Source organism: Python bivittatus, unplaced genomic scaffold (genome assembly GCF_059951505.1).
Source record: "Python bivittatus isolate LINGU-HERP-01145 unplaced genomic scaffold, Pbiv_v1 ctg000580_np1212, whole genome shotgun sequence".
In the NCBI taxonomy this organism is placed as follows: domain Eukaryota; kingdom Metazoa; phylum Chordata; class Lepidosauria; order Squamata; family Pythonidae; genus Python; species Python bivittatus.
In genome coordinates this window covers 14,130,505-14,147,621 of record NW_028277087.1, presented here as the reverse complement: position 1 = coordinate 14,147,621, position 17,117 = coordinate 14,130,505, and the positions used below count along the sequence as shown (strand labels likewise).

Here is a 17,117-nt window from a genome sequence, read left to right as displayed (position 1 = left end):
CAAAATATCCCTTTTCCAACATTAGGCCAAATTTGTCCTTGCAGCCATCAGCATGTATTTTACTAGACTGTGATAGTTTTTATTTATTTGCTCTGGAAAGATTCCTAGTAGAAAAAAACCTGAGATTTCAATTCAAGCTTTGTTTTAAAGATTTTTAAAAATAGTGTTTTCTATTTCTTTCCAGTGCTTTTCAGTTTGTATACATGACCAAACAAATGTTCCTTCTGTGTCTGGAGGTTGAGTCATGGCAACTGGACTTCTTTTCTTTTGGTAGTGACGTTTTGCTACTTGTCCAAGCAGCTTCTTCAGTTTAAAAAAGGTGGTTAGGGGGACCCCATGGGACTATTACAATAAACTTCAGTCTAAAAAACCAACTTTTTTAGACAGAAGAAGCTCGGACAAGTAGCAAAACGTCTCTACCAAAAAGAAAAGAAGTCCAGTTGCCATGACTCAACCTCCAGACAATTCCACCTGGATGACTGAAAATCTTCATAAACATAGTCCTTCTGTGTCACATTTCCAATATTTATCATTCTATGATTCATCTATTTTTGCAATTATGGATGGAGTTATATACCATCTGTAAAACATTTTATAACAATTTTCTCTTAAATTATAGCTTGCGGAAAATTGTATCGAATTTTTCCATAAGTCCTCCCATTGTTGTAATTGTTTAAAATTTTTCATCTACTTTATCATACAGCCTTTTACTTGTCCTGTCTCTGTGTCATATTTTAATAGCAATTTATATACACATCCTAATAAGTAGTCATGGTCCTGCAGAAGTGTTTCAAATTCTGTCATCTGTCTTAAAAACCCTCCTTCGTTGTTAAGGTTGCTTTTTATTCTTCCAACAATCTGCAGCTACATCAGCCATGGTAAATGTTGGCCTTTGCCAAACCACTCTTTCTGTGTCTTTAGTCTGTTTATAGAATTTGGATGTACCATACCCGTATTTGTAATTACACTTTACTTACAATAATTGTCTCCAGAGCAAAAGGCATTTGTGTCAGGCCTAGCCCAAGGAACTCCAAGAGACCATGTAAATTCAGTCCAGCAATGTTTATTAGCTACAACCTCTAGCAAGACTCTTCCCAGACTGAAACCCCAGCACCCAAGTAATGCCAGCCACAACATTGTGAATTCCTCAGGGGGGTGCCAGTCTCATCCTCTTGTATCTCCCACGCGCCTCAGGAGATGAAAGAAAATGTTTTTCTCCCTGAGCCTGGCCTTCATAATTCCATTCCATCACATCTGAGGGTAACGCTAAAGGCGAGATTGCTGGACTTCCTGTGTTTGTGGAATTCCAGGTTCTTATCAAGCTTTGTCTTACAAAATGTCTTTTTAAGTTTTTAACCTTCTTTTGTATAACATAAATATCTGTGAAGTCTGTAGGCTAAACCAGCACCTTCGAATATTGACATTCTGACATTTGGGGATTTTATCCATTCAATTATCTATGACAAACAGCTTCCATGGTAATATAATTTAATGTTTGGGAAAGCCCACCTCCATCTTTTGAATCTTGTAAACATTTTGTTTTACTTTTTTTTCCCCTAGTAAATATGTTGGCTATTCTTTGCCAATCTTGCAGAATTTTGGGGGGGGGGATTTTGATTGATGCTATATATATATACACATAGTCATTCATTCATTCATTCATTCATTCATTCATTTGTTTTAATGGTCACATTTGATCCTAACCAGGAGATTTTAATTTTTCCATCTTTCTAATTTTTTTTAAAAAAGTTCTTTCCATAATTTGGGGTAGTTATTTTGAAATATATCAAATGCAATCCCAAGTATTTCACTGGGTCTTTTGTTAACTGGCTACCCAACTCTTTCTGCACAACACTTTCTTCTTCCTGGGCTAATTGTCTTGTTATTATCTTTGTTTTTTTGTATGTTAATTTTATACCCTGAGAATTCACCAAATCCTTTAATTGTTTTCATCAGCTGTTTTATTGCATGTTGAGATTGCATAATAGTTAGTACTACATCATCCGTGTAGCATTTTAATTTATATTCCTCTTCTTGAATCTTAATGCCTGGAGAAAAGCATTTCTGAGATCTGATGGAAAAAGAGTTCATATGTTGCGGGAATTAACTGCATTTGGAATAATTAATTCTAGTTATCCACCAAAGTGTTTGTTGGAAGTGAATTTGATTGAATGCCTGGCAGGTGCCAAAGCAGAGGACGAGTTTTTTTTTTTTTTTTAAAACGGGTTGCAAATGGGATTAAAATACAATATTCAACTCTAATAAGAGTCTTTTATTCTGGTGACAAATCTAATACAAAATAAAGCATTCAACTAATACAAATCTATGGTACAAATCATCTGTTTTTAAAGCTGGTTCATACTTTATACGTTGATAGCCACTTTGCTTGCTTTCTGGCTATGCAAAATCCATCTTCTTCTATTGTTGTTGTTTAGTCGTTAAGTCGTGTCCGACTCTTCGTGACCCCATGAACCATATTGCGCCAGGCCTTCCTGTCCTTCACTGCCTCCCTGAGTTTGCTCAGTTTCATGCTCATTGCTTCAGTGATGCTATCTAACCATCTCATCCTCTGCCGTCCTCTTCTCCTTTTGCCTTCAATCTTTCCCAGCATCAGGGTCTTCTCCAAAGAGATCTCTCTTCGCATTAGGTGACCAAAATATCTGAGCTTGAGCTTCATTATCGATCCTTCCAATGAGCAATCAGGGTTGATTTCCTTTAAGATTGACTGGTTTGACCTCCTAGCAGTCCAGGGGACTCTCAAGAGTCTTCTCCAGCACCACAGTTCAAAGGCATCAATTCTTCGGCGCTCGGTCTTTTTTATGGTCCAGCTCTCACAGCCATACATTACTACTGGACTTCTTCTATTGCGTAACCCTTTAGTCTCCATCTCCTGTTAAAATGCAGGTTATAACTTCTCCTCACCTCTAGGTATTGATCCATATTCATGTCAAACAAATACATTTACTACTCCAGATTGGTTTCCTAGAGTTTAGGGCCAAGTCCAGTTTTGTTTTTCCCTATTGGGATTCAATCTAAAAGTTTTGCAAGAAGCAGTATACTTTGAATGCAGTTATTTCTCCTTTAGTTGCAGCTATCTGCCTTTATACACCTGGAATAAAAGTGCCGAGTTTCAAAGCTAAGAGTTCTGATGCTGAGACTAGAAGTGGGGAGTAGGGAATCTGATATTGTTTATAATTTTTGCTTTTTAATGAAAATGCTATTTCCAACATTATAATTAAAAGAAATGTGCTTGTTTCATCAGCAAGATAAGAGGCCTTTGAAGTGAACTTGATTCTGGGTGATGGAAAAATTTATGTTGCCTTTTTGCAACAGTACAAAGGTTGTTTGATATTGCCTTTTTCTAAGATTATTTTTTTACTTCCCACCCTAATCCATTGCTCTGAAATTGGTCTCCTATTTAAGTCCTACAAGTCCTAACCTTGGTTAACATTTTGAGATTGATGTCATCTGAAATGTCCATAATTAAAGGTAATGAAGGAGAAGGAGATTTTTTGGAAAAAGTCAACTCAAAGATGAGTATTTTTGACCTGGTAGATTTTACTAGCTGATCTTTCCTCTGGTTACCTTGAATTAATGGTCATGTTTAATGGTTCCTCAGAAGTCTTTTTTGTTACATAGTTTGGATGTTTAAATCTTGTGTTTGTGTGCAACTTTACAAAGCATCCACTCTTTTGCAGATGCATAACTCACAATGTTTTGTGGATTTTCAGATTTTGACCATAGAAAGCCAGACCCAAATAACCACAGTTCATTGCTGTCATCTATAACTATGCTGGATTTGTCTGCAGATTTCAGAAATCCACTCTGATTTCTTTTATATCTCTAAGCCAAGTGGGGATGGCAATTCAGAAGACAAGGGTGAGCATAATAGAAAAGAATATCTGCAGCTCAACATTGAACTGTGGAGTTCTTGGTGGTTGGCTGTTTGCTTGCAGACATTTCATTTACTCAACTAGTAACATCATCAGCACACACTGACTTGCACCGATGATGTTACCTAGTTAGGTGATTGTCTGCAAGCAAACAATCAAGCTCAGAGAGCACCAAAACTCTACAGGTGAGCATAAGTTTTCCACCAGGTTTTTCTTAGTCATCTTAAGCTGTGACTTAAACAATAGCGAACTCCCCTCGTCTTTTTTAGTGCCTTAGCCAGGGATCACTAAATGTCCTGGTTTTACTGCCTGCCTGACATTTCAAAAATAAGTGGTATATGTAGATGTTTTTAATTTATTTTCTTCAATTTTAGACCCACTAGATTTTTTCTCTCAGATACATCACTTCTGCAGTGCGCATGAACCTCACTGGGTTAAACCTTGACTGAAAATCAGCTCTAAATTCTATAGAGTCTTAGTTAATGTTTCACTTCCTGTATTTTCCCCCCAAGGATTAGAAATCAACTGTCTGGTGAAATTAAGGCATATGGAGGGCTCTTATTTTATTTAATGATGATTGAATCTTGTAATCTCTGCATCTACAACAAGCAATCAGGAAGTCTGTCCCATCGACAGCAGTCAGGTTTTCATTATTGGTTGCGTAAAGAGAAAAGAGGATGAATCCCATAGTGCCAACTGCTTAATTTTATTGTCCTCATTAAAGTGCTCTGCTTGTGTAATGAGCAAGATAATACATTTCAAGCAGTATATATAATAAAAAAGGAAGAACAATGAAAAGTTAATTTTTTGTAAATTAAGAGGAAAATACCTTGAGTTAAAATTAAGAATATAAAGTTTCCTTCAGGGGATTTTGGAGATTAATAACATGGTGATGAATGCATCTTCATCCATTAATACTTTGCAGGCACAAGAATATTGGTACATACATGGTGTTTTCTCAATGTGCAAGATCATATTCATTTAGGAGTTATATGTACATGCATATACATCGGTATATGTATGCATGTACATACACACGCATACACACACACACTGAAATTTCTTCAACTGCATATTTTCCATTTCTATCTGCCAGGATGCTGTTTTGATCACCCAGTTTCATCCTAACTTCTGGAATTTCCTGAATTTCAGAGGTTTCTCATCTAAGTATTAACTGGGCCTGACCCTGCTTAACTGTTGAAGATCAGCCAATGTTAATCAGCCAGTTTTACTCCCTGCTGAAAGATTATGATTATTAGCAAAATATTGCAATGTGACATGGTTATTTTCCAGCCAGTCAAGAAACCATGTCTTTTCCAAGGTACTCTATGCCACTCCTGTTCTACCATCCCAGTTTTTTTTCACTTTCTTTAATAGGCAGTCAACTTTCCTTGGCCACTGAGCATGTCAAACACCATTGTTTTGGTGGTTGGTTTATTTATTACCGGATTTATAAGGATGCCCAACTCAACAGTGTGACACTGGGTGGTGTACAACAACATAAACCAAAAAAGAACCACATAAGGTTAAAACATACCCAATATATAAATATGAAATACAAAATATAAAATGGTGACTAGCACCATAATAAAAACAACCAAAAGGGGACTCCATTCAACCAGCCCCAAATGTTTGCAGGGGAAAGCCAGGTCTTAATGGTGTTCTTAAAGGCAAGAAAAGTTGGGATCTGACATATATTTGGGGGGGGGGGGTTCTAGAGAACAGGCAGGCAAATGTTCTTGGGCAGTCTTGTTTTGACCCACTGTCTACTGCTTTTTAGGGTGATGTTCCCAACAAGGTTCCCATGGAGAATTTGGCTTATGCCTGTGGGTTTCTCCCTTCCTGATGTTTTGTCTACCTACTGTGATGTTCTGCAAGAAGCTTTTTACTTTCACTCTCTATAAAGATAGAAGTATAGAGAGAAAAAAAGTAAATTACTACAGATGGCTACACAAAAGCATCTTGATGTGAGGATTTGGAGGGATCACTTAATGGTTGAGACAGAGAGGTTGGTTGGAACAAGACCATAGTCATTAGGTCTGGGTGCTCTGAAGATCCTTTGAGAAGCTGTCTAAGGAAGAAACTAAAGTGGCCATGTAGCTTCACAGTAGGCTTGTGCTGGGTGCTTTTATTTTTCTGTTTTCTCACTTCCTATTCTGTTGTTTCCCTGCATTTTGCAAAGTTTTGCAAATGTTGGGTTCCCCTGTCTGTGCTGCTACTGGGCTATATAGGAATCCAACCACTGAGAATGAGTCTGTGTTCATAAATAACAGGTTTAGACATTTTTTCTTGGTGGCCCTTATTTTTTTTTTTTAACATGGCCTTCCAAACATTTCTTATCCCCTGCCCCCACCAGATTATAGAGGGACTATATTGATTTTTCTTTTTACTGCAAAATTAAGTTTTCCTCTCTCCTTCCCCAAAGAACTCTGTATCTCTAAAAATGCCCATTTAAACATGTATATTTATTTTACAAATGCATTTGCTGACTGTTACTGTATATAAGGTAGCATAGTCTCTGAGGGCCGTGAAAATTATTTCTGACTTGGACTGAAAGAGGTTTAGATCATGCCGAGTAGGCCAGTGATGGAAACAGATTACAGGAGATGTCAGTCTACTATGCCTAGATAGGCAGCTTTGAAAGGGTGTCTCACTGTCTACTGATAAGAGGTATCTGACTTAGCAAATCTCTATAACTTACCACTCTGTCTCTGGCCTGAAGATTTGTTCCTGTTCCTTAGTGGCAAAGTGGCTTCATTTGGCCCATCAATCTGAATCATATAGCCAAAGAAAAAAGAAAAAAAAAGTTCTCCAAATACCAAAACTTTGAATTAGTTGTTTGCGTACCTACTTCCTCACCTAGTCTTCCCAGCACAAGCACTTTGCCGATGTCAGCCCTTCGAGGTAGTACAGACCAGGAAACTGAAGTTATGAATGCTAATACTACTTTTATTATGAGGTTACAGTAACAGAATCTTGCAAGTCTGAATATGCCTCTCCTCTCCTTGGCTTTATGTTCAAGAGAACTAAGAAGGGTCAAGTGTGAGATGCTTTCTCAAATTACACTCGTGCCTTGGACTCAGATTTCTCTTATCTGACCATTGTCTTGGTTGCAGCTCATCTTCCTGTTCCTCAGAGTTATTCTCACAGCCCATTACAGCTGATGAGTTTTCCTTCTGCTTGGCTTTACAGCCCCACCCACAGTGAGGATTATCCATTCGGGCCTCGCCTGCAACATTGAGGAGGAACGGTACTCAGAAAGAGTATACACCATCCGCGAAGGGGAGACACTGGAGCTGACGTGTTTGGTTACAGGCCATCCTCGGCCACAGGTGAGCCTCCTGCTGTGATGATGTGCATGGTCTATCCATCCTGATTTCCTCCTCCATGTGACTTTGTTATCTACCTTGGGGTTGCCACCCTCAGAAAATAGTGAGTGTAGAACTGGCCACAGCAAGCTATGTGGGATCATGATAGCAATATTTTTCTGGGACCTTTTCACTTGTGCATGGTAATATTAATGGAATAGTCAATACGTTACCTTGATTATATAAAGAATGGATCAATAATCGTATGTAGAGAGTGGATCCAAATGTTTGAGGTAGAGGGAACATGACATACCTCTTTTTGATTGTACCGTTCAGAACAAAGTAGGGGAAATGGGATCAATACTGGAATTTCTTTAGAAGAGGAATATCAGGGTCCTGGAAAAAGGATTCCAGCTTTTTTCTCTCACAAAGTCGTTTCTATTACCTCAGGCCTTTTAATGTTGTTGTATTTCTGCTACTGTGTGGTGTTTTAAGGAGTTCTACGCTGTTTTCTAAACTGCCCTTTGAATTGCTTTTTAATCGCATTTCACCAGTTGTCGTGAGTGAAAAAGTCATGGTTTAATTGCTTGTTTAGTGCTTATTTTTGTTGACCAGAGAGTAAGTGTTTCTGAATGTTCATTCCATTGAAAACTGTAAACAGTAGCTGTAAATGGTAAGCATTAAAGAGCATCTAAATGAAAATGGGACTGCATTTTTTAAAACTGCGACTGCAGTGCCTAAAAGCAAGAAACTAAGTAAATATAATATTTTAAGTTTCCTTTTTTTTTTTTGGGTCCCAGTTCTGCATTTTTGGGATGTTTTCATGCACAAACAAAAAATGCATTGAATAATCACTTTTTGGCAGACAACTTTGCCTTTTATCCACTATTACCCTTCACACACACAACATTGTGTACAGTTTTCACATTGTTGTAGACATTGTTTTATCAGAGTATTACCTTGTGATATTCAGAGAAGTGCAGAAAACTAAATCAATGAACGGAGCTTATATATTTGTTTTGGAAGTGCTAACTAGATTAGTTTATATTAAAAAGCTAACAGAAAATACAACAGACATAAAGGGATTCATTTTGCTCACCCTGAATAGGGGCACATTATTATTTATTTATTTGTTTGTTTATTACAATTCTTATCCCACTTTTCATCCAAGAATTATGGTGGCATTCATGTCCATTGCCTTCTCCAACCTGCTTCAGAGATGTAAGAGGTTACTCGCAGCAGAACCACCCTTAAGGTTGAAAAGACTGAACATGTTTTACTGTGCCTTAAATGGTCATATTACTGGAAAAGCCTAAAATGCCTGTGTTCTTTCTGAAAGTGCTTAATTAAGCTGCTTTGAAGAACAAACCATGAGTATATTTTTGTCTTTATTTCCCACTAAGCATGTGATCAAGCCAAGGTATTGATTGCCTGGTCATTCCATCTGCTGGGTGCTGGCTGGAAGCTGATAAAAAGAACTAAGTAATCACAGTTCTGCTCTATGGCTTTAGAGGCAAAGGGCTCAATCCTGCTGTAAAGATAGATACGTGAGAATATAGGTTCAGTCCAGCATATTGCAGATTGTGTTTTTAGCTCTCCTGATCGTGATTTACATTGCTCTCCTGATCATTTGCATATTCTTGTTTCTGGTGGCAAATTGGAAAGGACTGATTTTCCATTAAAGTACAAGTAATTATTACAAATCTCAGTTTGTTGTCAGTGTCCACAGACAACTTTTAATCAAGCTTCTCACATTTTGTGCATCCCATAAGGCTATAGAGTGAGTAAAACCTCTGTATGCAGTCCAGGATTTGCTGCCTGAACTTATTTCTTTCCATCCAGTATACATGAAATAGGAATGAGATACATGTTCAGAGTTACAGGAGATGAGGAACTAAGTCTCTTGATACCTCAGGCTGACTCACTAGCCAGCTCAGAACCATTCAGTTGTAAGCAAGGTCAGGGACTGACTGGCAATCCAACATCCCTTTTGATAATAGAAAAAGGCATCAAATAGAAATGGAATCCAAGAGGAATTCCAGAAGCACTCCAGGGGTCAAGTGACTGAAGTCCCAAAAAGCTATTTAGAGTCCATGGCCAATGCATAATTACTGTTTCAGCACTGACATCAACAATGACTACTTTTCTTTTATGGTGATAACCCTAGACTGGCTAATTATGAAACTAGAGCTCTTATAAAACCAAGGCCCAACTGCCAGGCATTAATACATCTAGAAGGAATTTTTGACTTGATCTTAGTCCAAAGGCCAACAAGTGGTTCTTCCTTGTGAGTCAATCTTTAACTTACAAATGATTTTTACTCATTAGGAGATTTGGTCCATTATATCTTTATGGAATCTGAGAGTGCCTAAGCTGGAAAACAGCTTTTAGCCCATCTAATCCAACCCCTGGCTCAGTGCAGGAATCTATTAATCTAATCTAATTTCAGTTCCCTGAACTCTTTGAGGTTCATCTTTGCTTCGGAGGGTCCAGAATAATCTCCTCCTTGCACATTGACAAAACAGAATACAATGTTGTCAGCTGTTGCTAAGGCTGCTTTGCAGCATGGATAGTATTCTTCTGGAATAGGGCCAAGCTTGCGCTCAGTTCTTTTTCAGCAGAGGTTTAGTGTTTCTCTGGAATAGTGCTCAATCCACATTCATCTCCTTTTGAAGTGTGCTAAATCCTTGTCCATAAGAAGCCCAACTATCAGGTGATATCATCTGATAGCCAGGCTTTCTTTGAACACAACCTTGCAAAACGCTTGCAGAAAAACAGTTTTGGTAGAACGCTAAACTAGCTGGTCTACCCATCTGTCAAACTCTTGTCCCGGCCCTAGTCCTTGTCAATGGCAGTGCTTAGGAGATGTTCTGCTATCAGCTGGTGAGAGTCTGCTGCTGCTTGGAGTTGCTTAGAGCAGAGGAGAAGCATAGAGTGCTAAACAGGAAAACCTGGGTGGAAATTGGTCATAAAAAGGAGGTGAAGAGAAGGAGTTAAGTGTGAGATTTCTGGGGAGATTTTATCTGTGTGCCTAGTGAGTTTCTGAGTATATTTCTGAGTGCTTTTCTGGGTTGGACTAGCTACCAAGCTTCCCTAGCAACTAATGGGTGGAGTCAGAGAGCCCTTGAAAGGAAGGAGGGGCTGAAATTCAAACTTAAACAGTGGCACTTGTCTGAAAAACAAGAAGAGGAGGAAGAAAAAGAAAGAATAGAGTTGGTTTTCCAAAACATATTTAAACCATCAGCCTAAACATACATTAAATTTAAACAAATATACCTATATGTTCTAAACTAGATATGAAGGGAGCTGGGTGTCTGGTGGAGTGTTTGGTGGACATGCTGACTGCATGGTGACTTGTCCACCTGGTCTGAAGGCTGTGGATGCCATGCTCCATCTAGAGACATCTACTAGACAGTGCTGGGGATAAAGCAGCTAAAAAACCCAAAAGAATAAAAAGAACACAGTGAAAGATGCTGTTGTGCACCAGTGTTTGTATTCAAATGCTGGAAGCCTGCAGGCCAAACTGGATGAATTGGAATGCCTGATCTTAGAAGAGAGTACTGATATATGGGGATAACTGAATAGCAGACTAGGGAGAATTAGTGGGATGTACCTATTCCTGGTTTACAATCTCCTTGGAAAGGACAGGGAAGGCTGTAGTGGAGGAGATGTCACCTTGAATGTAAGATAGACCATTGAGTCAAGTTATTTTTACATTCCCAAAGGGACAGATCATTTGATGGAATCACTCCAGGTAGAAATATCAGATCATAAAGGTAGGTTAATTCTGGGAGTGTTGTATTGTCCCCCCTAACCAAGATGCTCAAAGAGATCTGGAAATGGAGAGAAAAATCAGAGAGGCATTTCAAAAAGGAAGTCTTGTAATTGTGGGAGATTTCAATTACCCATACACCAACTGGGTGAAGGTATGTTCAATCCATGACAGAGAGGTAAAATTCTCATGTGCTATAAATGACTTTGTGCTGGAGCAGTTGGTTGTAGAACTGGTGAGAGTTGGGGCCATAGCAGACCTACTCTTAAGCAGTCCTCAGGACTTGATGAGAAAAATATCTGTAGTCAAACTGATTGGGAGTAGTAACCATAATGCAATAAAATTCATCATGGAAAGAAATGATGACCTACATATTCAGTCCCACACAGTCATATTTGACTTCAAAAAAGGGAACTTCTCAAAATTGAGAAGATTGGTGAAAAGAAACTCAAAGGGAAGGTTGAAAGAACAAGCTTACTCCAGAAAGCTTGGCTGTTGTTTAAAATCACAATAATAGATGCCCAGGTACAATATATTCTTAAAATGAGAAAATTGCCCCAAAGTTCAAGAAGCCTGAATGGTTGACTAGCATTGTAAAGGAAGCTATTGGGGCTAAGAAAGTATCATTTAGAATGCAGAAGACCTGTCTCAGTGAAGAAAACAAAAAGAAGGATAAACTCTGTGTAATGAGTCAATGAGCAGGCAAATAGGAAAGTTGAGGATCATATTGCCAAACCTGTGAAGCAGATAATAAAAAAATTCTTCAAATACATTAGAAGGAGGAAGCCAGCCACAGAGTCTGTTGGTCCCTTGGTTGATGAAAGAGTCAAAGATGTGCTAAGAGGAGGAAAGGACATTGCAGAGAAGCTGAACAAATTCTTTGCCTCCGTCTTCACAGGAGAAAAGTTGGGGGAGATTGTTGAGTCTGAGCTCCTCTTCTCAGGAAGGGAATCAGATGAACTGAACCGTAGAGTGGTGACAAGAGAAGAAGTGCTGGGCCTTATTGGCAAATGGAATATCAACAAATCACCAGGCCCTGATGGCATCCACCCAAGGGGTATTAAGCAGCTGAAAGCTGAGATTGTGGATCCCCTGACTGAAATATGCAACCTCTCTCTATACTCGGCCCCTGTCGTTGAGGACTGGAAGGTGACCAGTGTAACTCCAATTTTTAAGAAGGTCCACAAGAGATCCAGAAAATGATAGGCTATCAGCTTAGTATCTAGGCCCTGAAGGCTTGGGAGTCTGGCAATGGTGGGTAGCTTTTACAGTGGATTGCTTGAGCTTGACGCAAGGATGGATTTTGCTGCTGACTATGGTTATTTTGGTTTTAAAGTAGTTATTAATGGTTTTATAAGTTGTATATTGGTTTTTAAATTGTTTTTATTAGATTGTTGTTTTTAACTGTTATGACCTGCCCAGAGTTACTTAGGTGAGATGAGTGGCCATACAAATTGAATGAATGAATAAATAAATAAATAAATTCATCTATTTTGCTGAAGATAGTAGAAACTGTTATTAAAGATAAAATTGCCAAACATTTGGCCTGATCAAGGATACCCAATGCAGCTTCATTAAAGAAAAGTCCTATCTGACTAATCTACTAGAGTTTTTTGAGGGTGTTAATAAACATGTGAATAAGGGCAAGCCAGTAGACATCATCTACTTAGATTTTCAAAAAGCCTTTGATAAAGTCCCTTATCAAAGTCTTCTCAGTAAGCTTAACAGCCATGGAATAAAAGGTGGGTCCTCCTGTAGATAAGCAACTGGCTAAAGAATAGAAAACAAAGAGTAGGAGAAAATTGATATTTCTTAAAATGGTGGGATGTAAAAGTGGGGTCCCCCAGCATTCTGTCCCAGGACCAGTGCTTTCTAACATATTTATAAAGGACCTGGAATCGGCTGTAACTAGTGGAATAGCCATGTTTGCTGATTACACTGTTCAAAGTAGTAAAAATAGTAAGGAACTGCAAAGAGCTCCAAAGAGATCTCTGCACATTAGAGGAATGGGCATCAAAATGGCAGATGACATTCAACATGAGCAAGTGATACACATTGGTGCCAAAACCCCTAACTACTCATACCAACTAATGGGATCAGAGCTAGCAGTGACTGATGAGGAAAGAGATCTTGGAATAATGGAAAGCAGTTCATTGAAAGTGCCAGCACAGTGTGCATCTGCTGTAAAAAAGGCCAATGGCATGTTAGGGACAATAAGAAATGGTGCTGAAAATAGAGATGTCAATATTATAATGCCCTGATATAAATCAATGATGGAACCACATCTGGAATATTGTGTACAGTTCTGATTGTTGCATCTCAGCAAGAATATTGTGGAGGTAGAGAAGATTCAGAGGGGGCAACTAAGGTGATCAAGGGGCTGGATCAGCTTTCCTGTGTGAAAAAGTTGTGACATTTGGTCTTCTTAATCTAGAAAAGAGGAGAATGAAAAGGGACAAGATTAAGATGTACAAAATTATGCATGGTGTGGATAGTGGACAAGGAAAAGTTATTTTCCCCTTTCCAAAATACTAGAACCAGAGGTCACCAATGACACTGAATCCTGTTAAGAATCAGGACAAACAGAAATAAATATTTTTTTACACAATGTGAAATCAAACCTTGGAATTCACTACCCGATGTAGTGCTGGCTGTCAGCTTGACTGGCTTCAAAAAAAAAAGGTTGGACCAATTCGGGGAAGTCCTGGGGATCATTGGCTATTAGCCTTGATGGCAATGTGACTAGCTCTGAAGGCCATCTGATGGAAGACCAGTGGATTTCTTTATGCAGTTGGTTGGTCACCGTGGGACCAAACTGCTAGACTAGATGGGCCAGGGATGTGATCCAGCAGGGCACTGATTATGTTTTTTATGATATTTACTGTGAAGGCAGGGAAACAAGGCTTCAGTAATTCAACAATACCTGTCCTTAACCTGCTTTGTATATGATAAATAAGCACAGCACAATTTCCTGGCATCATGCCCATGCCAAGATAGGGAGTGATAGTGGGGGCAGCAGATTTTATGCCAATGTAATGTTCTGCCAACTCAAGAGACTGGTGTATAGTACTTGTCAGGCCCAGCCCAAGAACAAGGGTGAAACAGTCCAGTTGAGTTAAGTTCCTTTATTTGATTATACCTTATAGACAGAATCTTGCCAGACTCAATCTATACTACTGCAACTAGTGGATATACCCTGGGAGATTCTAGGGAGTGGCTATCTTGAACCTCTTATGCTTCCCATGCTCCCCCTGTGGACTGTGTTGTCTTTTGTCTTCTTTCCCTTCCTGGAATGCACCCTCTTCTTCCTGATGGCCTTGCTCTCTATTGCTATCCACCCCATCACCCTCCTCTCCATAGATACATTCCATCACAGGACTTTAAAGTGGCTTGAGGAAGAGCCTAGAGCAGTGTTGTGCAAACTTGGCCACTTTAAGATGAGTGGACTTCAACTCCCAGAATTCCCCAGCCAGCCACTCATCTTAAAGTGGCCAAGTTTGGACAACACTGGCCTAGAGTGAGCTTCCAGAGTTCTGATAATGCTTTGTTCTACCAGACCCCAGGCGTGGTGCCTTTTCTACTCTCTGTGAGCATTCAGCCCACCTAGTAGTGTTGAGAAAACAGCCTGCTGCTGTGCAGTTTGCTAGGACCAGTTGCCATTGGAATAATTGGAAATTGCTCTTAGTGAACTGCTTGTTGTTTTACCCTCTTTAACAGCCGGCACCTATGCCAAGCACATATCAAACATGACTGCAATTAATGGTCATGTACCAATTCATTTCAAATTATAACATAGTGATTTAGGCAAACAATTCATTTCAATTATACTAGCATGATAATGTGTTAAATTCATTACAAACTAGACAGATCAATCGTTAAAAAATAACTTAAGCCGAAGTCAGATTCAATCAAGCTTTCCAGTGTAGACTGATATCCATAATATGAAGGAGTCAGAGCAGGCAAATTTCTTGCAACTGGCATTTTTTTTTAAAGGTGGATAGCATTTAAAATAAACACTAGGCAGAGGACTAGATTAGGACCTAATAGGCTTCTCTTGAAACTTAGTATGGGGTTGTCCACAGAAGGGGACAGTGTCAAAATGGTGGGAGTGATTGGTGATTGAAGCTCTACCTTTTTGTCTATGCATGCAGCTCATGCTAAAAAGGGGCTTCAACCACTCAGTGATGTCCATCATTTTGAGGCTGCTGACCCCCCCCCCCTTCCATGAACACCCCTGTCTTAGAGGAAGAGGCAGGGCAAAATTCCTGGTAAATTCTTCATTTCTTTGCTTTAGTTTTTGACTACAGAATCAAACAATTTGGTTGCAAATTCTTATTGGAGCAAATTGCACATTTATTCCTAAAGGACTTTGTGAAGTGAAAGTTAAGTCTGAGTAGCATTAATCTTTTTTCACTGAAGTGAGTTGCATTTACTGTGTGACATTTACACAATGATGGAAACATCTTCAGTGTTTTTTTTTAAACATGTAAATGATGCAGTGCTTTTCTCCAAAGCTTCCCAGGTGATTACCTAACCTTGCAGGTCATAGAGACAGTCCAAAAAACAGCACTGCTGAAGAGGAGGCTTGCAAATAAAAAATTGTCCTTTGGGGGAATTCTTTTCTCTTTTTCTCTTACCTTATAGTGTCATTGCATGAGGAGGAAAATGGTAATACATCTCTTCTGCATGCATTACCGTCAGAGACATCCGCAGGATCTAAAAGAAACATTGTGCTATCATGGCATAAGTTTTCATATGTGCATATAGCATCACAACTTATGGATAAAATGTAGAACAATACTGGTTTCATAATTTCCCTCCCTTGATTCCCCCCTGCAGATGCCAGATGTACATGCATAGGATGTAGAATGCCAGACTGGTAATTGTACATGTGAAAAGGATCTTGAACATTTAGTTGCTCACAAGGTGAATACGCACTAGCAATATGGTGTGGCTGCAAGAAAATTGGAAGAGAATTTTAGCTGGTATCAGTAGAATCACAGGAGTAACAGTCCCACTGCATTCAACATTGTTCATATTCCATCTTGTGTATGATGCCCAATAATTCCTTGTTTAGAAGAATAGCAGACCAAGTTGTGGGAGTATACACCAAAGTCAAAAATAGCTTCATTTTTGAAAAACAAATCTGATACAAAATTTAATTTAACTCGAAAATGGTTTATGGATTGTAATTCTGCACATGGGCTAGTTCCACATCCAAAGTTTGGGTTTCTCTTAACAAGGTTTTAAAATACTAAATCTTCTCTGTTTTGTTGTAATAAGGATAGATTTTTAACTTTGATAGAATTGTTATTGTTTATTGTGATTATTTTTATTATATGTTATTTCAATAGCAGTTAAGATCATATGTAATATTAATCTGATGCTATTTTGAAAATTCCTGTTCAATTTTACATAATATGTAATTTTTTTTTCTGGTTCTGTCTTTTTTTTTTTCTTTTTTGGGCATGGTCTTTAATTTTCTTTTAAATGGTTACATCCAACTCTGTGATATCATTACAGCCCTTCATTTACAGAAATGCTCTCTATTGAATAAGTTTATTATTTATTTATTTAACTTATATGGCCATGTATTTTGTACACAGTGAAATGTGGATATATAACATTACTTACAAGATTACTTAAAATGTCATGTGTTGAACATATACAAAATGAGACTGGCTTCAAAAGAATGGATAAAGATATGGGAATTGTGAATACCATCAAGAAAGGGAAACTGGAATATTTAGAACATATGGTATTCAACAAGAAATATCAACTGCCTCAGTTATACAAGGAAGGGTTCAAGGGAAGCCCAGTGCTGGCAGATGGTTCATTTCTTGGCTAAAAAAGATATAAACATTGGTTGGTAAAAATGCATCATCCTTGTGCTGTACAGCAATGTCCTCCCCCCACCCCCCATCCCAAATGCACTGAAAGTCAGTAACCTCATCAAGATAATTTTTCCCAATTTGCAAAATGCAGTTTGCTACTTCTAAGCTGTCTTGCAACATTTAAAAAGTTATTTAGAAGGAAATATTAGCAAAATATTGTAGGTAAATATATTAATTTGCACATTAGTCCCAGCTGAGGAGGACAGAATTGTTTGCATCAGAAGTCTCAAAAATAATAATTATCCAGCAC

General features: G+C 38.5%; 1 protein-coding gene across 1 annotated transcript in view; it reads left to right on the top strand.

Annotated features, from left to right (window-relative positions):
* The window catches only part of MDGA2 (MAM domain containing glycosylphosphatidylinositol anchor 2), a 491,572-nt gene that overhangs the window by 157,485 nt on the left and 316,970 nt on the right, over positions 1 to 17,117 (top strand). Inside the window, exon 2 of the mRNA XM_088149614.1 lies at positions 7,086 to 7,225. Coding sequence (XP_088005740.1) covers positions 7,086 to 7,225 — 140 coding nt within the window. The remainder of the gene's footprint in view (positions 1 to 7,085; positions 7,226 to 17,117) is intronic.